This window comes from Bombus fervidus, chromosome 11 (genome assembly GCF_041682495.2).
Source record: "Bombus fervidus isolate BK054 chromosome 11, iyBomFerv1, whole genome shotgun sequence".
NCBI classification, from domain to species: Eukaryota; Metazoa; Arthropoda; class Insecta; order Hymenoptera; family Apidae; genus Bombus; species Bombus fervidus.
The window spans coordinates 4400145-4428088 of NC_091527.1; the positions used below are offsets into that span (position 1 = coordinate 4400145).

The window sequence follows — 27944 nt, forward strand, 5'->3', positions numbered from 1 at the left end:
CGGCAGTGGAGAGTCAATGAAACGCTCTCCTTATCCCCCGGCCGCTGCATGTCTGAGCGGGGTAACTGTTTTCCGTTCTTGTGAAAAGTTAACGGCATGGAGCGGCGCAATTTCGCCGGCTTCACGGAGCCAACGGATACACGCCGCGCCAGTAAACGGAGTCGCAAGAACGACCCTCGGGCATCCGCGCGATTTTCGCGTACCGTTACAGCAACGCTGCCTTAATTTGTTCACCGAACGATCTGTCGGGACAGCGAACAATGTGTTAAAACGACCGGCCGATCAGAGAACAGTCTAATTAAACTGCGGATTTTTATACGAACGAGCATTTTGGTAACGTTTGGTAGACAAAACAAATTTTCGCTTAGGTTCTATTGTTTTATGTATCTTTATACAAATATGAGTCTGCATAGGTATGTAGATCATTTTCTATTACGCAATTCGTGTTCCTATTTTAACATTCTAAATCGTTAAGAATCCTTAACTGGAATGTTATTAGTTAGTATGAATATTATTTAAATAGAGTAACATGTACATAAGTGTTGGGGTTGACTGATAGAGGAATGAGTGGATGAATTTGTAATAGAAAAATATATTGAAATAAGTATAGGTATAAGTATAGGTATAGTGTATACTGATCCAGATATTCACTCTTTCACTGTTACAGTACAATAGGAGGGATGATAGGAAGCACGTTGATATATTTATAGCAAAGGACATTAGCAAAAAGTTAACCTTGGTGTGTAGCTCTGGCTGAAGGCTACAAGAAATAGCAATAAAAATCTACTTATAGTTCTTTTGTTTCTTGACCTTGTAACCCAAAACAAAATTTATATTCAAGGGCACAATAATATGGACCTCTCCTTATTTTGAATTTTTTTCACTAAATTCTATTCTCTTCGTAACAGCGGTCTCCAGGTCACGGATATACAAAAGACAAGTTTTTGTAGAGTTTTTCTTCAAGTAATTACTTCAACAATATGCATCGAGGAAAAGGACATGAGTTTCGTCATTTTCTATCGCGTCAATGTTTTGTAGATGATACTTAACATAGATCGTCTTACATTATTACGGATTTTGTAAAGGAACGTGGATATGTTAAGTTTTACAATAAGAAGTTAAGTTTTACAGTTTCTAAAAACGTGTACTATAGTCTGGTTCGTGAGAAAGCGAAACTTCTCTAACGTTGATAAATGACGTATGATCGTGATGTGTGAAATAATTGTACGTATTTACAACAACTGGAGAGCGGTAAGCCGCGTGCACTTTGCACGAGTCAGGCGATCGTATATAAGACGTGTCAAAAATATTTCATACGGGATCGTGTCACTGCCCGAATATTATTTATTATGGATAAACGTACAATTATTTGATAGATATCCGTCTGGTTGGATCATAAAAGATCGAAATGGAATATGTAGCTACATGAACAATGAAATATACGAAAACAATAAATAAATTTAACCATCGAAAGACATGCATTATTCATGCGTCATATTTCGTGGAGCGCGCAACGATTACGATTTTACTTTACAAAAGAGTCGCGTTGTAACGACACGAGCGGCGCGATAACACTGCCGTTTGCTTTATGTATCTCCACAAACGGACCTCGCGTCGCATACTTAAACTGCGCGGCTATTTTGCATCGATAACGTCAAATGCGCTTAACGCCTGATCAGCCACGTTTCCTTCTTGTAAGTACCGAAATTTCTTAGTACGAGTATCCTCGCTAACTTTTTCACAGTCTACCCGTATTTTCTTTCACGAAACATATGCCAATTGTATTCTCTGATAAGTAGATTGCGGATTTTTACGCATTCGCAGAAAATGTAAAAGCGCACAAATATAAAGAACGCGCACGTAAGGTGGAAAATTATATAAAATATTCAGCGTGAGTACTCGTGATATTTAATTGCCGAAAGAAATTGTTGCTTAGATTCGATTCCTTTAATTTGCATAAATATCCGCCGTCTAGTAATAAGCACATCTTTTACAAAGATCGTATGAAAGAAAATCGACAACATAATCATTACGTTGGTGCGTATGAGATGTGACTTTTTTAAGATTTAAGTTTTGTGAGCTAATACTGCTTATTAAATTTTTCTTCTATCTGTTCAATTATCAAGTGCATTAAGGGAGGAGAAGTCTGACGTAAATTTACGTATGTGCAATGTTAATTGATACATGAATGACCAAAAGAAATTGCAAATTAAACGTTGCAACGTTGGTCTTCGATGTGTTATACAAATTAATTGGCAGGTTTTTACACGGCGCGTCGATCGATGCATATCGATTGCGTGTGCGTGAACGCGTTAATCGACGAATGGCCGAAAGACCGCTGGAAGTACGCCGTTAGAGAGAAGAAAGTTCTTTTTCTGGACCTCGACAGCTCGGCTTCGCCGCACGCCGCCGGCATCTCCGTCGCGACGTCGTTTCCTCTCGCGCGCGCGACTAATCGCGTCCATTAATCGTGACTCGATTAAATGATTTCGATTTGGACACGGTCGCTTAACAGGCCAGTTTTTTCACGCTATAAATAGTCCTCTGGCAAGACTCGCGCGCCAACCGACCGCTTTGTCCTCGGGATTACACAATACGCTTGAGAAGAAAGGAAAGAAAAGGCGTCTCTGACGATTTAACGCGGACGATAAAATGCGTTCGCCGATTCGCGTCGGTTTCACTTCGCCGACCCTACCGAAGTCGTTTAAAGAACTGGATCCTCGGAGGGAAAAATCAGAGATAAGGAAATAAATGAGAAAGGACAGGGTTACAGTGGATGCGCCTTCTGACGAATACACCAGAACAATCAAATAAACAGTAGCTACAGGAAACATCGGCAAATACCTTTCGTTTTCCAACGAAGCATTTTTATCAGGTTCTATATTTCATTTTCGTATTATCAAATTTCTGCAGTCATACTATCGCAGACCTACTAAATCGGATGAAATTTAATATACGCGGATAATTAATTAACATGTGCGCGCTATAATAACTACAATGCTGCATCGATGGTTTCTTTGTAATCAATGTACATGTACTTCCTCTAATTGAATCCTAGAGCCCGCTAATACTTCATTTAATGATATTTCAAAATACGTTCATAAAGGTATCTACATGAGTACCTTCAGTCTGTTGTTCGAATTTGTGTAAATATAATACAACAGAAAAATCATAAACTTTAATGATGCTATTCAAAACATTTAAATGAGCTTTGAACAGTATTCAATTTAGAATAAAGTATGGACGATTACAAGCTGGTTTTCGCCCGTGCGCGAAAGTAACGAGGAGAAAACCACGCGTGTGCACGCCTCGACTGGACGAGAGCTCGTTCGCTTTCCGCACTGACCGATTCTCAGGAATGGGAAAGTCGGCGATAACAATCGCCGTTCAACAATATCGTGCCAGCAATAAGCGTTTCATTACCTTCCAGCTTATCGACTGTCATATGCGCGAATAATGGTCACGGTATTGCAGAACCGTGAGCAATTGCGTGAATACACTGTTTCATGAGGAAGAAACGAACGAAATCAACAATAACAACGGACTGATACTTTTCGGTAATAAATTTTGTTTTATGGCCTGATTGTTATCCTATTTGAATCTCTCACGCTGTAATGGGCAGTATTGCGTAATGACCTTTCCTTCTATATCGTATTTCACTTTTTTTTTATATAACACTTTATAGTGAGTCAAATATATCTTTCAGTGAGAAGAAAAATGACTAAAAATTACAGAAACCTGTAGCGAAAAAAATATCGATAAATACCTTCGCCTTGCTTTCTGACAAACTAAATAGATATCCTATCTTTTGGCAAATTAACTATTAATTAGAGATGAGTTTCGGCGATGCGTGTAAGTGTTAAAAATATAGGATCCAAATTTGATGCGTACAAAGAATTCAACAAACCCTAAACGCGACACGCAACACGATGCGCTACAAAAGTTAATTATAACTTAGAAAGTTTATACTACGTACTAGATTTTATAAATATTTGTTTAAATATAAAAAGAGATCAAAAAGATACAGGAAGATAACCTATCTCAGGAAAAAGTTCTCAAAACTCAACGAAGCTAATCCCATCTTTGGTGTAAGAAACGAAGGAACGTATTATATTCGTAACGAATCTCAGAAGAATATTCCCGATGATATTCCTTCTTCAATTTCTTCGAAAGTCTGCGGCGTTGTATCGTGCAACACAGTACATCGTGACGCATGAAACAACGACGCCGCAAAAAGCGCAAAACAAACAGGCTGTTCATTCACGCCAGTCAAGTTCACGCAGTCCATCATCGCGGTCGCGAAACTTCTCGACCCAAGGTAGAAAGCTCTCGCTCTCCTCCTTTTCTCTCTGAGAGAGCTCGATTAACTCGCCAACCTCACGTCGGCTATAAATCTGCGAAATTCACTGTACTCTCAGTCCCATTGGACACGATGAACACGTCTCGGAACACGTCCACTCGCTCAACCTTCGACTAATCGTCGAATCGCTCGTAGCTGGAAGCGGGGATCGGTCGCGACTACTTACACGCGGCTTCCGTGACACGGCTCGATAACGGCGCCAACGGGCTGGCGAAAATCGTAAATTTTCCGCGCGATTAACGCGACTCCGCGGCGTAAATTAACGGAGGATCGCGCGTTCCGGCGCGACGCACGCTCGAGCAGATAACCTCGCGTACACGCGTAACACTTTCGATACCGTTATCACGACGCGCTTCCTGTCGCCGACGATTGGAAACGCACGGAACGGCCGATCAACAGCCGCCGCTACACGCTTCTTTTTCCACGGATTTGTAATTAACTGGGAACGAGCGCAGCCCGCTTCGACGAGTTACGCGCGCAACACAGGCTCCCGGTGAAAGTTTCAGTCGAGCGTTACTACGCGTCCAAGCAACCGTTTTGCACTTATTTCTCCTGTGGCTACGTGTATAAGCTGAATGGTGTGGGCTGCATGTAGTTTGGAAGTTGCGTGGGATGAAATTTTTTGTAACTCAAACGACTTCGAGTAGCAGCGGTGTGCGGTGGAGTTTCGGTAGGTTGATACAGTCGAGGAATTTGAGATTGGATTACGAGAGAAAAATAGGCAGGCTAAAATGTCCGATTAGTTACATAGATCGAGAAGCTAAATTTGCCTTGAAATTTACGATTCGTTATACCATTTCCTTCTGACAAGCAAATTTATGGAAATGTGTCTTTTTGGAAAGTTGAACGATAATCATGTGTGAGTAAAAAACAAAAACAGCAGTTGATTGGTTCAGATTCTGAGTAACTTGCATGTTAATTTATCTCGCTAAAGATTATTTTGTGTTAAACAACTTCGAGCTGTATATCGAAGTCTTGGTAGGGAATGTTAGGCAAACATATTAATGTGTTAATGTGTCTCTTTAAAGACGAGGAACGAAGCAGAATTTTTTAACGTTAAATAATTTTAAGTTGCGTAAAATTTTAATAGGTAATATTAAAGAAAATCGTTGATACGATTTTCTCGCAAGGGAATGTTGTTTATAAGAACGGACAAAGAATAAAGTTTGCTTGGAATTTATTCGAGTTTAATTATAACGAACATTTCTGCAAAGTATAGTTGACTTGCTAAGCACAGAGGCATAAAACTCGCATTTGTGCTCACGAGAGGCGCCATTAAACCACAATGAGTCACTATCTTCTTTCTTTCGTAAAGAAGACGTTCGTTGACTTCGTACTTAGCAACTTCAACCTATTCGCGTTCTCGCAAACCGCACTTCAAAGTTTTATTAACGTGACAAAATTGTTATCCTCCCGTAAAATAAATCCTAGAAAGCTTTCTTTAAAGCAATGTCCGACGGAAGAAATATTCAAATAGCAATATTCCAATGTATTCAAATACATGTATCCTATAAAGTTTCCTCTTAGAGATTAAATATATAAATAAACAACGTATATTCGATATTTTAATTAATACGAAACTGTTACGTCCGAATTAATAAATTGTTAAATGAATATTATCGAGTAAAAGAAAATGCGAGAAACTTTTCCAGAGCGATATAACGAAATACTTGATATCCACTTCTATTTGTCTAAACATTCTCGATAAAAATAAACAATGAAAAAGAATTATCTCGGATTAAAGAATGAAACACAAACGAACGTAGTGTAATTACGTTGCGACACCGAAGAGTTGAACGCGAGGTCAGTGGCGACAATCGAAGTCTCCACGAAGATTCGGCGCGACTGACTTGTGCTGGCGTCGAAGTCACCGCTGCGATTAAACGGCGCGCTCGTGTTCTCGCGTATAATGGCCGGCGACCGGTTCACGCGTTTCATTCAGAGAGACGTCGATGTTGCATCTATTCACGTGCACGGCCACAATACATCATAAACTACCTGTTCGACGAAAGACCGGTCACTGGTCGCTCTTGCCCGCGTTTCGAGAGTAAACAGAGACCCCGTGAGGGATCGTGTGGATCGAACAGAGACGGCTCGTCGATCGACAGGTACAGAGGTGCTAAAAACCTTTTTACAATCAGCCGAGAAAAAAGATTAGCATCTCGACGTGTACATTACGATCAGAGTATTATTACTCTCTGCTACTTCAGATCAGAGATCAAGATTAGAAAATTTAATCGATCCAAATTACGCGGAGAAAGAAGAAGAACAAACACAAAGTATTCCCTGATATTTTTCTCTTGATTTATTTGCCATTTGGGGCGTTACGTCTGCTTCAAACAAAATTCCAGAGAGCTAATTCCAAGTTTTCAGAGAGGAATGCAATTATTTTTCATGCGATTCGGAGAAATCTGCGAGGCTAATATAATTCCACGATGAAACAACTACAGCGATGAGAGAGAGAGAGAGAGAGAGAGAGAGAGAGGGAGAGAGAGAGAGAGAGAGGAATTTTCGTGGTCAATGACAAATGACTGTGCTGTCGCGGAGGACGCGTATTTCAGAATTATACATGCAATTACAAGCGATACGACCTACAACAAATAATAATAAAATAAAACGTTTCTAATAAAACAGCCTAATCTAATGTATCTATCTAAGCAACATCTAACTAAATTTATGTAGTTTATTATAATAAACGTTCGAATAAAATGCACGAATCATTTCTAATTAACATAAATTGAAATTTTCTCTTCAGATGTCCGTGAAGAATTCTTTCCCTCATTTTCATGAATTAATAAAGAATTTTACCGTTCTCCGTTAATCGCAATGAATCAAAGAAAGTTGGCAAGTTCATGTGAAATAATTCCACGCGATTACATTCGCTGCATCGCGGTTAAGATGGCACACGGAGCCGTTAAATCGTATATTTAAATGGAACATATGACATACCAAATATATTTAAGTAAACTCATTAACTTGAATGACGTTTCCAGGTCACCTTGACTTTTTAAAATCTTTCAACTCGCGCAAAGAGGAATTCTGTGACCTACATTATCGTAACCTTGACGAGATACCGAATTTTAACATCCCTAAATTACCACTGTATAATTCTCCCATATATCTTTGTGCCTCTGAACAACGAGAAACCTTTTAACAACCAATTTACATTTCTCAAACGAAATCTATCAAATATACAATACATTACTGTAATCTAAAGAATATTCCAAATTTAAGTATCCTTAAATCAATACTATATAATATTTCCATATTACTCGATATCTGTGAACAAGGAAACGTCGAATTACATCTTAACAACGAATGACACGTTTCCTTCCTAAAAAAAATACCTAACTAACGTACTTTATCAAGAGAAAAAGTTGGAGGAGATACGAATCTTGAACGTCTCTAAACTAATTTGTCTAGGTAGCTCTGTATCCCTAAACAACGAGAACGCTAGATAAACTACTCGCAGAAAGTATCTATAAAAAATAATTATAATCTCCACTAACAATCGATCACTCGTCAAATTGACCCTGTAACACATCGCATCGTCCAATTTCCTCACGGCTCGAATCCCCAGCTCTCGCCGGATTCTCTCCGAAGGTGAAGAAAAACTCGAGGTCGTATCGTCCGAAGAGAACGCCGTCAACCGAGCAGAGTCCCCTCTCCCCGACGAAAATGTCGTCGTTCCTCCTCCTCCTTGGAGAAGTCGATCCGCCCACGCGGTTGCGTGCAGCCACCCACGCGGTAACGTGCACGCGTAACGACCGGCGACGATTCTCACGGGAAGGCGTGCGTATTCAAATGATCCGGCCTCGCGTTTCGCCCGGTGCCGTCCGCGGCCGGCGCCGTCACAAGCCCACTGATCCCCTAATTACTCCCTGCTAAACATCGCCGGGAACATTCGGCGTCGGCGCGACGCGGTGCAACATCGCTGCCGCGCGAGCAATAATTTCCTTTCCTCCTCGCTGAAGCTTTTTACTCGCGCCCGCGCGCAACTTTATATATCTTTTAAACGAACGAACAGTAAGATCCCTCCCTGAGCAGGGTCGCAGCGCGCGACGTAGCCCGAGGCTGTCTTCTCTCGCTGGCTGTCCATTTTTCACCAGTCTCCCTCTCGCTTCATCCTCGTCTTTCCTTCCTTCTCTTTCCTTCCTCCTCCTTTTTTTCCTCCTTTTAATTCCATCTCCTCCTTTTTCTCCTTTTAATCTCTCCCTCGGTGCGCAGGCCTAAGAGGACCAAACAGGGAGGAGAAACCAGAGAGGAGAAAGAGACAGAAGACGTGTAAGAAGGAAAGGGAAAGAACGATGATTTCTTCGTCCTGGTCGCTCATTTTCTCCTCTGGCTCTCGTTTCTCCTATCGAGGAGGGCTCGCCACGCACTCTCTTCTCTCTTTCTCGGCCTTTTCTTCCTCTCCATCTCCACCTCTCTGCCTTCGTCTCTCTGCTTCCACCTTCTTGTCCAGCCGGCTGACTGGCCGACTGGCCGCCTCCCCCTCGCGCGGCATCCCGAACTTCTCGCTCTTTCGATCCGGAGTCCATCTCCGCTCGCGTAGCCGGCCGCCGCTGCCGCCGGCACCAGCAGAAGCCAGCTACGGCAGCTTCGTTTCTTCTTCGCTGTGTCTGCCTCTCTATACCACTCTCTTCTTTTTCTCACGCACAGAGAAGAGAGCGCACACAACAGAGAATCAATAGCCACGCACGTGTGTCTGTGACTATATCGGTGCACGGACCGCTGCCTCCATATCTCGTCTCGTTCCTTTTCCATTTTCTCCTTTCTTCTCTTCCCTCCTCGTTTTCCCTTCCTCCTCTTCGTGCGCGTTTCTTGTTGCTCTTCTTCGTCCTCGTCTTCTTCCTCCGCAAGGGTGTCGTTTTTTGCCAACCGTCGAACGAGCCTCATAGAACGTCCACGAGGAATCTCCTCCTCCTTTTCTTCTTCTTCTGTCGCCGATAAAAAGCACGATAAAAGAAGGGGACGCCGATATCGTTCACCGTCGCCGCCATGCCTCTTCGCCGGCAAGACGCGATCTTTCTAGATCACGTATGGAGCAAAACAAAGAGAAGAAAGTCGAGTATATCTTCTGCAAAAGCATATCTTCGTACGGAAAATTATATCGAAAGCTGTATAGAACGTATAAACCGAATAGTATAGAAGCGTACAAATAATCACACGTGGATCGAAATCCACGTTCCTCTCCGTTCACCTTGGCCGCTCGACCTTAAGTCTTCATAGGATGTCCACGAGTATCTCGCGGATATCTGGACATCCTTCTCAAGGTGGGAGAATACGGCGGAGGTGAAACGCTTCGGGGATCGAACGAGAGACCAGGACGGTCTCCAGCGACGAGGGGAGAGGAGAATTACGATAATCTACGTACGCGGTGTCCTCCTTCTTTGTCTCCTCCCGGCTGGACGGCCAACTCCCGGGAATATCCTTCTCAAGGTAGCGAGACGGACAAGGAGAAAGCCTTAGGAGGCTCCATTACGTGTAACAAAGACACGAACGCACGATAACGTTCGAGCGTACGTGTGTGCCAATGTCTTCGTTCCTCCTCCAGTAAGGTAGGCCAGGTATCCTTGTCAAGGTAGCAAGCCAGAGGAGGAACGAACGACGAATAACAGGTAGGAGAGACAGAGACGATCCTGGAGACACGATAATGCCGGGTGGCCAAGAGCCCTGGCTGCCTGGCTGCCTCGTCGATGACTCGATGCTCTGTTTGTATCCGTGCAGGTCGCCGTAGAGAGACGTTCTTCCTATCTCCGTCTCGCCAAAGGCCCATCGTATTCGCCTTTTCTTCGTTCAGCGTTGGCTACCTGCGCGCCGACTATCCTGTCTCCCAATCCCTCTCCTCTCTGTTCCCTTTCGCTGCTCGTGTCCTTCTTTTAGATACGGTTCCTCGTCTCACCTGAGCGCTCTTACCTTAGCCTAACGTCGGAGGAGAGAAACGCAGAAAGAGAGATAGAGGTTATGTGGAAGAATGAGAAGGCAATATCATCAGATAGCTCCGTCTCACCACCTCTCCACCGCAGGCTGCTGGTGTACCTATTGCTTGGATTCTCTTCGAGAAGAGTGGGAGTACGGTCGAGAAAACGCTACAGGTAGGCGACGAGAGGGAGCAGGAGCTCTGTGCGTGGTGTCGAAGAGAGAGGGATTCGTGGTGTTAGAAAAGGAAGGTGGATCAAAGGAGAAAGAGCCCAAATGGGGAGGCGTCGTAGGGTGGCCAAGTAAAACGACGAAGAAAGATATAGAAGACGGGTGGAGCGAGATGTAGAAAGAAGATTCGGGAGCGAGGGAGGCTTACACGAGATGGTAGAGAAAAAGAGTGAGGACGAACGCGTGTCAGGGAAACGGTCGGTGGTACGAGAGAGAAGAAACGAGAGCGGGAGAGACGAGAGGTAGCTTGTGGAGTCGAACGTGTGTGTTGGAGGAGAGAAGAGAGGGGGGGAACGAGACACGAAGCCAAGAGCGGGATGCTGGGAGGCGGCGGCGACGGCGGCCATGTTGCCGTATCCCGAGAGAAGAGAGAACGATCCGAGAGAGCACCGTGAGGCTGCTTCGTTTGTTGCTTGCAGCGGCTGCCTAAACTTTGGGTGGTTTAATTCTACCTGTTGGGCCGCACAGTTCGGGGTGTAGTGCATCCGTTCCACCCTCGAGTTCGCCTCGCCAACACACGTTTCACGTAGAACAAAACGAGAAGCTCGAGTTCTCGTCGCGCGGCTTCGACACACGACGTCGGTCGATCTGTCGCGCGCGGAGGTATAGTACGCTCGTGTTCGCGATTCCACGGCGACGATGTCGTCGTGCTGCCTGTACAAGTCGCTGTTCACCACGTTCACGTCGTCGCGTTCGTTGTCGCCGTCATCGTTCTCCTTGCCGTTGTCGTCGTTGTCGTCGTCATCGTCGTCATCGTCGTCGTCGTTGTCGTCGTTGTCGTCGTCGTCGTCGTCGTCGTCGTCGCCGTTGTCGTCGTCGTCGTCGTCGTCGTCGTCGTCGTCGTCATCGTTGTCGTCGTCGTTGTCGTCGTCGTTGTTGTTACTACTGTGGTCTACGTCATCGACGTCGTTAAAGCCGCGGCCTGCGCGAGCGTGCGCGTGTGCCTGAAGCCGGTGTACAAGTGTGAATCGTGGACAGACGATCCGGTTTGGAAAAACCGTTCCCGGTCCGGATCCTCGTGACTCGTCGAAGAGGGGTGTGCGCGAAAGGAACGATAGCGCTTGGTGACTGGCTAAGCGGAACGCGACGCGGAATGGAACAGAAACGAGGATAATGAGGTGCGCGGAGTGAATTTTGTGTTTTCCACGGTGCTTCTTTCCTACATCTTTTTCTCACTTGTGTGTCTAGTTGAAAGGAAACAACCGATCGATCCGATAACGAACCATATCGTGTCGATATCATTCGCGGAAACGAATAAAAAATAAAAGAAAAAAAGAAGGGAAGAACCGTAACGACGTCTTGTGCGTAACCACCGAAAAACCGTGTACATACATGTGGTGGTAGGTGAAAAACTAAAAAAGAACAGAAAGGGCTACCCGCTGCAGTGGGTTCGCCCTTCGACGAGGAGAAGTCTCGAAAATCTCGTCGAAACTCGCGGCAGATTCACGTTTGGTACCGGTCGATCCATCGCGAAGGTGGTGACACTATCATCCGTGGAGATGTGATCCGGAACACAGGAGGGACGCTTAGTAGTTTGTAGTTGGCCCCCTCCCCCCTCGTCACCCCACCAGCACCCCTCGACCTACCACCTACCACGTTCTCTACCACCTTCTTCTTACTACTCTCCACGTACGTACACACGTCTACACGCGCGCACTTTCAAGCCATCGGCACGAAGATCGTCCATCAATTCATCTTCTAAGAAGAATATCGACTTTTCTCTATCGAATGCACAGAAGACTTCCTCCCTTACGATCCAGCGAGATACACTTCGAGATATACATCGAGATACCCTTCGGATACGTTTCTCTTTGTACGCTAGCCCCGACAAAGTGAGTATCTCGTCTCTAACCGTGGGATATCTGTCTGTGGATGGGATGTCGATCGTTTAACCGCGTCAACTCCGTGCACCTCTTTTCCGCGGATGTTCACCGGCTACCTGCGCGATGACGCACAGGTGACGCACAGGTGAGCCGCCGGTAAACAACTTGCACGTCGACAACAAGTGGGATCATCCGGCTCCCGTGTGTCTCTTTTTCACATTTCTTTCGTCCAACCGACTCCAATCGATTTTTTCTTTCCTATTCTATCGCCGTAGGTCGTTTTAGATTAGCTTTAGATCAACTTTAGGTTTTTCCTATAATCGGTTTTTAGTCGAACTGTACGCTACAACCGTATGCAAGCTAGAGTTTCAAAGGATTACGTAAAACGGTGCACGTTCGACTGGTAAAAATGGGCTCGCGTTCAGAGCTGCGATTGCGTGCGTTCGAACGAACGAGACGCGATCAGCATACGCGTTCCTGGTAGAGCGAGTGAATGGAAGACTCGCAAATATAATTGGTCCCGGTTTAATGGTGGCTGCTAATGGAATCACGCAGTCCTATACGCAACGTAGATTTCTTTTGGCTTTACATAACGACGTTTCATATCGCGACCAGGAGCATAGATATTTGAAGAACATTCTCGAATGGACCATATCTACGCACTTTGTCTCCACTATCTCGTCTGTCTTCCTTCTTTCTTCGTTCGATTCTTCATGGCCAAAGAGACAACACGTGTTAATCGCGAGAAAGGATTCTCAATTCCCACGGTCGAAAACTCGCCACTAATTCTCACTCCCGAAACACTGCACGAGGAGGACAGCACCTCTATAAAGTTGGAACGTTCGCAGGTAGTAAAAAGGAGGAGCGTCGTTGACTTCGTGGGCCAGGTAAGCTTCGAGACGAACAAACATCTCGTTTTCGAAGGCCTCGAACGGTCCAAGCTTCTTATTGCGATTGGATCCACTTTTAAGTCAATCCAGTCGAGAAATTCAGAAGACACCTGAGACCTATGGACTCTCTCACGCTCTTCTTTTTTCTCTCTCCGATTTCTATGTTCACTGTACGGGATCACTACGGATCAGTCGAATCACTTATAAAAGGCCTTGCCCACGAATCGATCGGACCCAAAATGCCACACGATAGACACCACGGAGCCGGTTAACGCGCCGACGTGCCTAGTGCCTCGTCTTCGAGACACCAGCTCTTCCACCAGCATGTACTCGAGCTCTCCGTAGAGGAGCTCGTTCCTCTTCGCAAAGGCTCGTCGAGTCCTCCGTCTCCGAAGGCATCGTCCACTGACGCGAAGCGAGGGAGTACAGGTACTTGAAATACAAACGGACCCACGGAGGTGGGTCCAATCTGATGCAGGGTTCCCTTTGAGAATCAGGTTAGACCGGCCGAACCTGCTCCTCTGGCTTCTCGTCTCCGGTCCGCGGTTGTATACCGGCTTCGTGTACCTACTCCTTCTCCCCAGTCGCCCCAATCTCCTTCTTCCGCGTAGTAGGTAGGCAACCAACCTACCTACTTCCCGCCACCCTGTTCCCTGAGAAGTCTCGCTCTTGCACACGTAGGCCGGTTCATCCATCGCGTTCTTCTTTCTCGCCACTGACGAGTTCGCATAATCTTCTTCAGCCCCCGATGTCTCGTCTTCCAGGAACACCATCTTCCGACTGTCAAGTCTAGAGAAAACGAAGAAATCGCAGAGCAAACTGAATAGAATCGTCCTCGTCGGAGACACACGTCGATTCTCCTACGCTTTCCTACGACCAACGACGGTGTTCACGGTTCTTGCTTCCTCGTTTATGTCTATTATTACACCTGTCTATCCGTCAGACAGGCGGTCGCGGGTTGAATTCCAGTTTTACGCGGCCTGCCCTCCTTCCTTAGCTGGCTACCGGTAGCCACGCGGTTGTAGTAGGAGGAGATGAACGAGCCGGGAGAAGAGGGAAGCCAACTGGTTTTACCGACTATCCACCTGGTGAACGACGACGCGGCGCAAGGGCCCGAAGACGGTGGAATTCGTGGTGTCCGACTGGTTTGGCCAACATCCACGGATTCCCTGGTTCGACCGGCCACCGCGCACGTGATAACTGAATCAACCAGAGCCATCGAACCTGCTATTCTGGCTTCTGAATCCGGCTCTCTCTCCTTCGTTTGTCCGTTCTTTGCTCGTCCACGAACAGTCGCGTGGATTCGCGTGGTCTCTCAGCTACCGCCGCCCTACCCGATGGCCTTCCTGATTTCTCCACCGATCTCGTTCTTCCGCCTGGACGTCACAACCTGACTTGCCAGGGCAAAAATGCGGCTGCAGCTTCCTGTTCGACCGCGACTTCTTCTTCGTCTTCGTCTTCTTCCTCCTCTTCTTCTTCTTCTTCTGTCAGATACTAAGGCGACCGGTTCGACCGCTTGCGTTCCTCTCTATGTTGTGGTTCCGTTGCGGCCAGATTGCCAGTTTCGCTTCTTTCTTTCGCGGTTGACGTTTAGGGAGTCTTTCACCGAAAGGAACGTGTTCCAGTATTCGAGAGACGAGACAGGAACTTTTCACTCTCGGCTACCTGGCGGCTGGGTCGGTCGGTTCGCTTGTCTGACTGTCTGTCTGTCTTCGACGCCGGTTTATTACACCTGTCTATCAGAGCCGCGACCGCGAAAACGTTTCCAGTTTGACGTGCTTGTAGCCGGTTCAAATGAATGGAAGAGAGGCGAACCAGCTGGTCCCACTGATTGCACGTTGCGTAATCGTAAACGCGACAGAACGTACAATACGAGATTGACGTCTTCGCTTTGGATAGCTCGTTTTGCAGCATGTTCAGTGAATGAGAAAAATGAAACTTTTAAATAATATATTTTCACGGTGGTTATCGACGTCCAGCGTTCGGCTTCTCCTTGTCAATGGAACTCTAATGGTCACCAGTGGACCCATGTTATTAAATTTACGATAATTACAATAAAACATATATTACTGAGCAAAAACGGTTCCACGTAAATAAGTAGATTATGAGATTGTAGAATTAAAAGTGCTCCAAATGCTCTATAATTAGTTATTTCTATTGCAATGTAATGTATTTAAGAAAATTAAATGTTATGGTATAGGATAGAATACGTGAGTTTCTCACAAGCTAAACTGATCAACTCAATTTCTTATACATTTTTCAATGTAAACTTTCCTCGGAATAAATAACGTTCTTCTATACGCGCTGTGTATCGCGAACAGATGGCATAAACAAACGGAAGTCTCAAGGCAAATTTAAAAGAATATCACAGTGACATCATTACTTTTCTCTACTGCCTGATACACGCAGTTGATCAATATGGCCTTTGAGTGACTCATATAAAATTCGCGTGGCAGTCGATGTGTTAATTACTTTTTTACATTTCTTTTTTTTTTTTTTTTACCTTGACAATCCGGAATTCGATTGTCGAATATTCTCAATGACACCGTCGTGACACGATCAAAATTGACTCATTAACGATACAATCTGCTTCTTACATCACGCATAATGATCTCATTTACTTTTTTTTTTTTTTTTTTATTTATTTTACCCTCATTCTTCGTTCGTAGTCTTAACTTATAAAAACAAAGGATTGTTGCATCTCTCTTTTTTGTTTCTCGTTCGTTTCGCAGGTCCTCACTGGCTGCTCCTCTTCTTCCGTCCAATCACGTGCCATACAACGCTCAGCAGAAAACTGTGATACGCAACCCCGCATGCTTAGAACCCGTTCGTTCCCGTAGAGGTTAGTAGACGATATTAGTCGACCGCTAGAGAGGATCGAAGCAGAAAGGGAGAACTTTGGAGGAGGACACGACGTCGCGGAATAAGAGGCTCATCCAGCGGAACGCCACGATTAGACGAACTGGAAAGAGAAGTGGAAGACTGCGCGGGAGAATGTCGACTTGCACCGACGAGGCCGACAACGCACCCCTGCACATGCAGGAGGCTCTGTCCCCGGTTAGTCTTATTTTTCCTACGTTATCAACAATTTTTTTACTTTTCTTTCAAACCATAATTAAAAAATTATTTACTATCCCACGATATTGCATAACGAAAGAAATAATAAAAAATTTAATTAACCGATAATTCTCCAAGTAACTCGGAATTTTCGTCTTTCACAAGACGAAGACGCAAGTTCCATATGGAACTTTCACTGTTAGGTAATATGTCCCTTACGTTCATATAATATTAATTTTGTTTCTTGAACATTCGCCAGTCCCTTGATAGAGGCTCGAATTTCCTTTCGTCGTAAAATTATTCAAACTAATTTCATTTACACTCATTACTTGGAATGTAAAATGGGGTGTATTAAATCTTATTATATCAAATTTTTGTATATAAAAAAAGCAAGATTAAACGCGATCCAGTAGTCGCGAAATAAAAATTGTAAAATAAGATTGGACGTGGGAAATCGTTTAATCCATCCGTGACACAGAGATTATTTAAAGCCGAAGCGATTTCATCAGCTTCTAAATTCAACGAAATCTTCGCTGTACCGCGTTAATCCCATTTACAGAGAAATAAATTTCTCGTAAAATTTCCGAGAAAAGAACTCAAGAAATGCTTATTAATGCGCGGCAGGCTCCGACAAATATAAATTCTACAATACGTGTAAGATTTTGAGGATTTCTTGGTAAATCCTTTGAGGGATGTTCGTGATTAACGTTCTCTGAAAGGATCGCGCCGCTTCGATTTCGACAATTCATGGAATGCATTGGCATGTTGCATGGGTCTCTTCTCGTGTGGGTCATCGTTTGACCTTCCTCCCTTTCTCTTTCTTTCTCGCCTCTCTCCCACCTTTCTACCATCGTTTCGTTGGTACCACCCGTTGCGTGAAATAACGAGAATGGCGGACCGACGAGATTATTGCCGGTTGCGTTGTTCCAGCGTGGAACTTCTGGAACGACCCTGAGACGCCGTCCAATGATGGACGTAAATACGTGGACCAAGGATTCAAAATCGCCTGTCGATTTCTCAAAAAAAAAAAAAAAAAAAAAAAAAAAGAAAGAAAAAAGAAATGAAGAGGTAAAACGAAATAAGGTGTTTTCCTTCTTCCTCTTCTTTCTTCCTTTCTTGGGTTGATTAGGATAGCTAATTGCACGAAACGGAATCCGAATATCATTGAGGTTAATTGGGAACAAAGGTAGATAATCCGAATGGTTCGTAATTGATTCATTTAGCGGTTTCATATCCACTAATAGGAAGGAGACATTTTGTGGTAGAAAGAAGATATTACTAATCGTACTAAATTTACAAAAACTAACTTCTGTATTTATTTTTCACCGTAGTAGTATATTTGTAATATATAGTATATAGTATAGCCTACAGTATATAGTGTAGGATATAGTATAGTCTGATTAGTACGGAAAGATCGACTAATTTAGATTTGGAACGCTCTAATTGAAAGAAAATACTTGCGAAGTAAGAAATTTTCGAGAAATGAATTCTGCGTTTATTTTCGATCGCAGGTAATCTGATTGGTTCGTAAACTGACTAATATAGCTTTGGAACTGTCTGGTAGAAAGATGTTGCTTCTTTATCTTCGTACTTCTTTCTTTCTTGATTTTATCTTCTGTGTTTATTCTCGATCGTGTGTAATCTGGTTGGGTAGAGGATTCATTTTGGTTTCGAACTCTTGTTTGAAGAGAGTAAAATGCTGGAGGATTCGTTGACCTCTACTAGTCACGCTGTTGTTTGTCTTAACGAAGACGCCTCGCAGGTCTGGCATGAGAAAAGGTGCGTCATAGAATCTTCCTTTCACGATGAATTTTTGGTGCTCCAGGAATAAGTTTAGAAGGTGCGTAGGAAGTTTATATTCGTATAGATACTTCGTAGGAAGTATAGATTCGTTGGTTTGTTCAGAAATTTCAGTATCTTGGTTCTTCGTTCTCTACCTATTCTATTCTTCCTTAAAATAATTTCCTCTTGTACCATGCATCATCAATCATAATAATTTTTATCATGCTAATTTTCACTCCAGTGTATCACAAAGATATTTAATTTAACGATGTAACTTATGGTACGAGCGATTGATAAATATTCAAGAACATGTCGAACAACAAATTAATTCATATATTTATAACAAATAATTATATTAAAAAAAGGATTCACAAACATAGCGCGCCGCAAGACAAAATTCAAAAAGGATTTTCTTAAATCCATTTTTAAGATAAACGGGATAAGAAACAGATAAGAAAGATACGGTGGCTTCTTAAAAAAAAAAAAAATATATACGATCTAAGAAACAAAAATAAAAAGAAAATCTTATAAAGGTATACGATTGACGCTCTCGCACGAAAGGAAAGATTCGAAAAGAAGATGAAATCAAGTTTCTCTGAATCCAAGAATGATTCGACGATTGTATGGTGTCCCATTCGAGGCGGAGGCCGAACCCTCGAAAAATCTAAACGAATTCCAATAGCTTATCGGTCTAGGGTGATGTGTATATCGTTCTGGGACGGCCACTCCTCGACGCAGAGAAGCCTGAAAAGATTTTTACTGTCACCTGGCCGCAGGTTTTTAACCTCACAATAGTATACCTGTCGCTTAAAAGTGAAACTCTGTAGGACGAAAGCCCGTTATTTGCGTGGCGTTGCTCGACAATGGGAAGACCGCCGCTTAAGCGGCTCCCCTAAGAATCTTATGGGGCCCCGGACATTACGGAGACCAAATCCCTGCTGGAATTATTACGCTTAATCTGGTTCGTGAACGAGGTGATACAATTTACGGCAATGGAATGGAATTTGCGTCGTTGCGTTGGTCACTCAACACGTGACATTTCTTTTTTACTTTTTATTATTGTCGTAACAGAAGCACGTAATTATGATTAAGATAAGAAATTAAGATAACGTTTAAGAACGTGGAACTTCGTTTTTATTTTTCGTTGGCGTAACAGAAGTATGTAATTATAATTAAGATAAGGAATTAATTTAGTATTTAAGAAGCTGCGTTGGTAGGTCTGGGAGGATTACATAAAAAAAAATTTTTTTTTTTGTTACTGCGATAAAAGTATAAAGGTATAGAGATATCTTGTTAACTAAGTCTTCATACATATCCATTCGATCATCACAATAAATGTCAATCAATTTCCCCATTTATGTCGAAGGGTATAAATAATTACGCTTGCTTCTTTTTTCGCGCACGACTGAGTCAGTTACAATGATTTATCGCTTGTTGTCCAGCTCATAAAAATTAGATAAAAATGAACAGACGCTGGGATCTTGCTAGAATCGATTAAAACATTAAACAACTTTTGTCAATGCTATTCTACGTAAACCTTGTCGACAGTAAAACTATATCTACATTAACCTAAAACGGAAATAAATGGGAAAAAATTATGAACTACCTAATATTCAAAGTGACCAATCCGTAATTTCTAAAAAAGATTAATTTTTGTCAAACCCACCTGCATATTTTCACTAAAAAAAAAAAAAAAAAAAAAAAACAGAAAAGAAAAGACAGAAAATCTAAATGGTTTTAGTGTCCTAATTTAAATAAAATTTAGTCAAACCCCATTTTCTAAATTTTTACTAGAAATTTCATCGAGAAGGAACGCAAATTTCCATTTCCATGGAAAAATTTCCGTTTTCGCTTTACGATCGAGCAGTGAGAACGGTTGCGAGATTTTCCATCCTAGCCAGAATCTTCGTCGAATACCGACATTCTTTCGCGAAGGCGAGCGGTACGTCGTCGTCCATTCGTGCGAGCATAACCACTCATGGTTGGAGTCTCGAACCAAGCCGTGTCTCGAACCACGGGCAAAGAAGGAAGAAGAGGAGAAGGAGGAGGAAGACGATTTTGCTGTGTACGATGACTCGCCGGATTTCGCGTATACCTGATACTTGGGTCGAAGGGAACGCACACTCACCGATCGTGCTATTCATTATCCAAGTAACCGGCAGAGATTACTTAATAGAATCCGCCAGACTCCCAACTTAGACTTTTTATTCGATTTTTTTCGTTGCGGTGTCGGAAAGGTGGAATAGAAAATCTTTTTGTTGCTTCTTCTCGTCCTGTTGATTTTTTAAGATATATTCTTCTTTTCTCTCTTTTTTTTTATAGGGAATGGAAAAAGAATGTGTTTAACCCTTTCACTGCTTTTGAAGCTTAATGTGTGTCGACGGTAATACTCAACGTGCCGTATTATAGAATATCTTTTTTATTCTCTTTACTCGTTTTTGTTGATACGTTGAATATTTTGTGTTGAGCGTACTATGTTTAATTTACCAATACAGAAACATGGTGATTTTTCAAAATTCCTAACTTTCGAATGTTCGGATTACCAAATTCTCCGATTGTCAAATACTCTGCCATATAAACTTTCCACTTTTTCAATTTTTGAACTTACCCATTTCTCAGATACCTGAATCTTCAATCTGCCTGGCTCTCAAATCCTCTGATCTTTTAATTAATGAACGAATGATATTTATTCCTGCTGTACGCACTCAATACCGGTGGCTACACGCAGTTGAAGGTTCAACGAAGAATTTATTTTCGGAGACGTTATTTTCGACAGAAATTGATACATATTACACTTTTAGCGATTCCGCGTTAATTTTAATGAATTTTAAAAAGGCTAAACGAGGCAGAATTCTGCATAAACCGATTCGTAGGAATAATATAGAAGATTTAGTGCTTTGCCGGCTCGTATTCGGAACCGGAGTTAGTGGTGAGACTTATTATAATAAAGACGACTCGACGTCGAATAAAATATACAACCAATGAAATCAGCAATGACGAGAATCGTTCCAAAAGGATTACAGGAGCAACTGATTACTTTTCCTCTAGTAAAAAGCGTTGCTCTAACCGTTCTGAGTAGTGTATAATGGGAACGGAATAATGGTAGCAAGAAATGTTAGCGAGAGTTGTTTGGAGATATCAATCAAAGATAATGGCGGTAGGAGAATTTTTGTTTTCCTCTCCAGCTACCAGCAACGCGAACTACAGATATTGTGAAAAAAAAATGATTTATTGCTCTGTACACTCTGGTCGGATGTTCGGTATACGCGCTAATTACATGAATAGTATCGCAGTGTCCGAGTGTCAACGATATTTCTTGCTTCTTATTCTTAAATTGTGATTGATGATGCTGCAATGATAATAAACGTTCGATGAACGGAATCACCAGACAAATGCGATTGCAAAACTCTTCGAAGCGATCGATGATTTTCCGCCGACTGTTTAAGGCTGGCTGTTGGTTAAGAAATCTTGAATGAATGAATTTTTAAGGTTTAGAATTTACGAGGTGTCTCGGTTACTGAGATGGAAAGATTTTTAACTTCCCAACAAACTTTCGGTTATTCGAATTTCAAAGATATTTCGGATTCAAAAATATTGAATCTACAACGATTGAAATTAATTCAAACTGACACATTATGAAAATTAAATTGTCAAATATTCGAAATCTCGAATATTCTGATTTTCAAGTACACAGATTTTCCTTCCGAAAATTCGAAGAAGCAAATTCTCGGATATTTAAATATGCAAACATTCCGTTTGTCCTATTTGCAAAACTCGAACTTCCAAATTTTCAAATGCAAATAATCTCAGTCATTTTCCAAGCCCATAAATTTTCAACTCTCTGCTTACCCGTATATCTCGAAGCTTGTTAATACAAAATTTCCAATTCTACGACTGACGGTTGGAAAAAAGAACGTGTGTAATTCAACGGCCATAAACCGAACCGAAAAAGATTTGCATAAAGCGTAAGTGAAATAGCGAGCATGTTTACCATGAGGAAAAAAGGGGAATAAACGATGGAGATATAGTGATACGATCGTCGACAAGCGTTTCTAGCAATTCCATTTAGCTTGGTTCGCCTGCGGCCACGTTCACGATGCTCGATACGCTATATACACAGGAAACTAAAAAAAATAAACAACGCATAGTGAACAATTGCATACAGTATTTCCATGATTACCGTGACTGGAAATAGCGACAGGAGGTCGCCTGGCGTAAATACATGAATATAATTAATAACAGTAATTTATTTCGGATCATAGTTGCGCCACTTTCGTTATTCAACGAAACTTAACACCGCAGTTGAACGCGCACGGATCCACATTCTTCGCGACTAATAAACAATTATAAACAATTATAAGAGCCATTCAGAGTGACTACAGAACAGCCCTAACGTTGTACAATGATTTTCCACTGCAATATAAACCGCTAATTGAACGTTCACGACAGTCAAAAATGTATTTTAATGGGAGCTGCTTGGAAAGATCGCGACTGACAGACCGCGACGATAACGTATTTTTATTTTAGAAGTTTATGTGTTTTATAGCGCATGCAATTAAAGCGTACCACGGACTAATATAATCCGAAATATTTATATCAAGTGGTATGCTGTGCTAATTGGAACGAAAGGGATAGAAGGAGATACAAAAGGAGAATTGAAATTGTATCGCGTGAATTTACAAAACCACGTTCCCGGAAGCTTCAATTCGCAAATGCGCAAATTCATAAGTATTGAAATTTACAAACTCTCGAGTCTGACCTTCCAAATGCCCAAAAATCGCCAGAAATGCCTAAAAATTTGCAAACTTCCATATTTCCAAATTCTTCACGTAACTTATTACGAACGTACCCGACGCAAGTCAACCCAAAGGAAAATGATTCGACGCAGCTAAAACCCGAGAAGAGGGCGAGAAATACAATAAAAAAAAAAAAAAAAGAATGGAGAGCGAGTCGAAAACGAGGGAATGGAAGGAAAGAACGGGAAGAAATAACCGCGACGGGGCCGCAATAACAGAAACTCTGACAGGTGTTCCGCGAGCGGACGAAGCTGGATGCCCGGACAGAAGAGAAGAGGAGCGGCCCGATATAACAAGGATTCAACGGCGTATCGCAAAAACCTTTGGACGATCGTGTACATCGTCTTGCGGAGGGGGATGCTGCGTGGAACGACGAGGCAAGAGAGAAAGAGAGGAGCGCGGGCAACAATGAAGGTTCTCCGGTGAGCTAGGACGCGTATACGCGCGCAACCGCTTGGAAGAGCGAAAGAAAGGCCCTTAACGATTCCACGTATCTTCGAGCTGGCGGCGCAGCTGCGTATTCCAACGACGTGATCGGCAATAAGCGAGCGCGCGCGACCCGCAAGAAGAAATCGACGAGGACGCGAGAGCAGCGGTCGCGCATCCGCTCGACCGACAGACGAGCCAAGGAGTATCGTCCGACCTGGAACAGTCTCTCACGGCCAGCAGGCCAATTAACTGTTATTATCAGCCGGTTCTTGCGTGTAAACAGAGGCTAGTCCCTGTTAGAAGGTGGTTAGAAGAGGCAACTCCATTCGAACCCGCTACCGCCCCTTTTTCCTATTATTATTAAAGGAATCGATGCAAGCGGGATGAATCGCAAGAAGGGAAGGTTTTAGGGAAATGTTTATTTTAGGACAGTAATCAGGTCGGGCGATGACTAGAAATTTGTAATTTTTCGATGTTACGCGATCCGGCCTAAGACTCGAGCAATTTTGATCTCGGGTTGGAAAAAATTGATTTTCCAACGTGATCAAAACGTGTTAGAATTCAAGAAGTTTCGATTTCAGAGTGATTAATTGTATTTGACGATGAGTGGCAATTTGTAACTTTTTGGTGTAATGTGATTGGGAGTTAGGATACGGGAAATTTTAACCGCGAAGTGGTAATTAGGTCAGAAAATATTTTACAATTTTTCTGTATAATATGGCTGAGTTGAAGATACGAAAAATTTGATGGGATGGTAATCCCAGTAATCACAAAGGTTCAGCGACGAGTGGAAATTTGAAATTTTTGCGCGTAATGAGGTTGCAGTTTAAAGTACAGGGGAAGATTTAGAGCTTAGCGAACGAGGTTATATTTAGCTTAGAAAGTTTGGAGAAATTTTGATTTTCCGGTAATAATTAGGCTGGGAGATAAATGGAAATCGATAAACTGTTTTTGCTTGTAGCGGATAGTGATAAGTTAGTTTTTCTATGCCCTTCCGTTTTAGGAAGCTAGTTTGTAGTTTTGATAGCTTACGCTACGTTGGTTTTATTTGCGACAGAGACGTAATGATAGCGATAGATATTTTTCTAACCAACTTCGATTCAGTCTATTCCATGCTCACGTTGCGGATCATTGGTCTCTAACCATCGCTTTTTATTCGATCAGCTGACCGCATCAATGTCCACTCCCGGTAGTTTATACATGTTTTATGACGACTACTTTTTCTCCCACGGAAATGCAGTAACCACGGAAAATGGAAAAATCAGCGCGAGAAACCAAACTTCTCGAACGTTCTGACCAATCCGATCCAATTGGAATCCTATCTTCACCGCGTGACTTGCTACAGCACGATGAGAATGAAGTTGTAAACCACGCTGCTTCTATCCAGTCTCTTTTGCCCGCAGAACCTGATAACCCGAATTATCCTTCATTCTTAATCGCTATCCACGTCGATATCCAAACGAAGTCATCTCTAATTATTCGCTCGCAACGAACTCACGCATCATCGAAGCACAATTTGATGGCCATTCAGAATCAATTAGGTATAGAATTAACCAAGAAAAAGAAGAAACAAAATGAAATAATAAAAAATCACACGTTCTAGGCCAACTTACCCAATACGACAAAGACTATTCGAAGACTATCTGAGAGTTAGATTCGAAATCAATCAAGGTGTTAAATTTAAGAAGAAAAAATAAAAACGAGACAGTACGAAACCATTAAAGATCGCTGGTTCTAAACGAACCTACGCAACAACGAGGAACGTTCGATGGCTATACCGGACAAAAATTTTACGGTTGTTCACTGAAATCAATTACGGAATTAACTAAGTAGAGAAAAAAGGAAAAAGAAAGAAATGAACGAGGAATGAAAAAAGAGAGGAAGAATCAGAAAGTCAGGACACAAGCAGGTACAAGGCCAATCACCGTCTAATAACTCTCAACACGCCTCTGAAGTACTATCGCGATGCCCGTGGTTACATAATCTTCTACCTTGACAGCGATACTAGATTGAATCTATGGTACAAGGCCGTCGTTCGACACCCGGTCGTGTACGAGTTATTCAATAAATAATCCCGAGATAACATCCAGCAGGAGCTCTGGGAAACCGTAAAACGCGTATTCGTGAGCAGGATATATAACGAATATTTCCTTTCTAACGATCCTCTTCCCTTTCATCCATCGATGTCATTTTCGAGCTGGCGCGTGTAGAACGTCATAAAAACTAATAGATTCGGTCGCAGGACTGCATGTGAATCAACGCGCTCGGACGACCGCGATAAATTTTCCTGGCGATCAGCGATTAGATTTCGAATTAAGTTGGTATACGCTTTCATCGACGAGTGCTCTTAACGTCATGTCATGACCGCAGGAGGCTTCGTAATCGAGCTGATTAATATTCGTCAAACATCGGCCATCCTTCGTGTGAGTTATTACGAGTGTTACCGTTCTCACACTCGTTTGGGAGAGCTAGTGGGACTGGAGGGTGTTTCGAGTATAAAGTGAATTAGGCCTTGAGCCTTTGCACCTGCCCGAGCGATGCCTTTGGCGGATTAAATCAATCGGGGATTAATTCTTCACACTCTGACAAGTTTTCGATAGGACTGACCAGTTACCATGGTGGTATATCCTCGTGGAGGCAGTTTTTGGAATCATAAAGTTTGTTTCGAATAGGAATAAATTATAGTTAATTCTCTGAACACGTTTTGATGGAGATTTCTGAAGTGAGAAATTTTACTCCGAAAAAGAAAAGATTGTGAATGTTAATTGGAGGTTGGGTTTACAAACTGAGAAGTTTTTGAACGAGATTGGGCAAAAGGATGGTAAAGGTAAATTACCGACAGATCTCTGTATCTTGATAGGCGTTTAACGCGATTGATCAGGATGTCCAACGCACTTCATGATACAAAAAATTGAGCTAGAAATTCTGATCGATGATATCGAAACTTTTTCGAAACTTCGCGTGGTACGAAGGATTAAACGATTTATTATGGTAACAAAGGAAAAAAAGAGCGTATCTAATATATTACATACATTCTGAAAAAAGTTTTTGAATAAGTTCAGCCTTAACAACTTGGAATGTCATTAATCAACCCGTTAGACACGAAACAAACTGTACCGGGTATTCCCAGAAAAAAAATAACTTATCATGTTGTCTGACCGATACTCGAGGCGACGACGGTGACTTGCCGCCAGTGAAACTCGAATATTAACCAGATGACTCACGATATTGTTAATTATGTTAATGGGCGGTGCACGATCGTAAATGACATTGCACGCTCGTTCGTCCGAGGACTCCTTGAGAGATGTGAGGAAGGGAGAGAGGAAGGGAGTTCGCGGTAATTCGGCCTGATTCCATTGGAAAGCGCCATAAACCGCCATAAACCGACGACACGTGGGAAATTCCAAACGACGTCGTTAGCGTGATGGGACACACTTATTCACGAGACGGCGGCAACTTTCTGAGCTTAAGTCCCTCTTTTATTATGTCTTTCTTTCCACTCCTTTTTTAGGCACTTTTTTAAATGACGGAATTAGTCGTGGTATGAGCAGAAGCATTTTGTATCCTCTCTTTGTGCAAGCATGTTTAATCATGTAATCAGATGAAAGAGATGCAGTCGAGATAATTCTTCCATCTCGAGTTTTTATTATTTCAAATTTATTCAAGAATATTATCGCGTTTTGTTCAAAGCGAATGTTTATCGAATTATGTGGCAGGATAAAATCACGCGTATATTAATACTGGCGACATTATTTGTTCGTACGAATGTTTCGATTACGAGAATATTATGTACAAATATTCGTCTTGTACTTCACGTGTCCACTTTAAGAATCACATATGCTAACTTTGAAGATCATTAATATCTCTGTAATCGTGTTTGTGTTTATCATAGTTTAGATAACGGATAACACACAATGATACGTTTTGGTTTCATGTTCAATAAATTTCATAATTTAAACAATTTTTAGAAACGTTCCTCATCCTGTTGAACATACAGTCGTAATCCTTGTATCGTCAAAAAATTCCACCAATGCTTTCCGATTCTTCATATATCATTTTATTCGGACAAAGGCATATTATCTGTCAAAATATTTTCAGCTTTCTCGAAGCTAGCAACAAATCCTGCAGCTTTTCAAGAAACCAACTCCAGGAATTCGAACAACGAACCTAATACTTCACGCTCCCTTCGACCACAAAATCCTTGAAACGAACTTGTTCACCGATCGATCATAGTCACTTGACAATCTCAAACCAGTGGACCACGAATCAAGGAAACGCAAGAGCGCGATCGTTTGGTTCAGAGATTTTTCGCGATAGAGCCGCTTTCGAATCGCGATCCCTCGGCGCGATTAAATACCCGGCTTAACATTAGCCAACTTTAGATTCGTCTCGGAAATGAAAGTAACGCGGCGAGTTCTTCCCTGAATTTCGTGACGAAAAAGGATCACTTACGCGATGACTCCGTTAGAAAGTCGAGTGGACGTCGTGGTACTTTGATCTTTGCTGGCGCGATAAAAAATATTGACCGATCAAAGCGTTACCAGACACCTAGGGGATTAATTATTATTCGACTCGACTTCGGCTGGACTGGTCTCTACGGAACGATTAACCAGCAGGACTTTTATTGCGGGTCGATTAGCATTCGAAAATGTTA

The 27944-nt window shown here is 42.6% G+C and overlaps 2 protein-coding genes across 6 annotated transcripts in view; one reads left to right on the top strand and one right to left on the bottom strand.

Annotated features, from left to right (window-relative positions):
• The window catches only part of Chn (zinc finger transcriptional factor charlatan), a 266952-nt gene that overhangs the window by 105122 nt on the left and 133886 nt on the right, over positions 1-27944 (bottom strand). The gene's annotated exons all lie outside the window — the stretch shown is intronic.
• Positions 10554-27944, top strand: part of Grh (grainy head) — a 162750-nt gene continuing 145359 nt past the window's right edge. The window contains exons 1-2 of one of the 5 annotated variants that reach the window (XM_072013010.1): positions 10554-12345; positions 15959-16283. In XM_072013010.1, coding sequence (XP_071869111.1) covers positions 16221-16283 — 63 coding nt within the window. In that variant the 5' untranslated portion in view covers positions 10554-12345; positions 15959-16220. The other 4 variants (XM_072013011.1, XM_072013008.1, XM_072013012.1 and 1 more) reach the window with 4 other exon arrangements.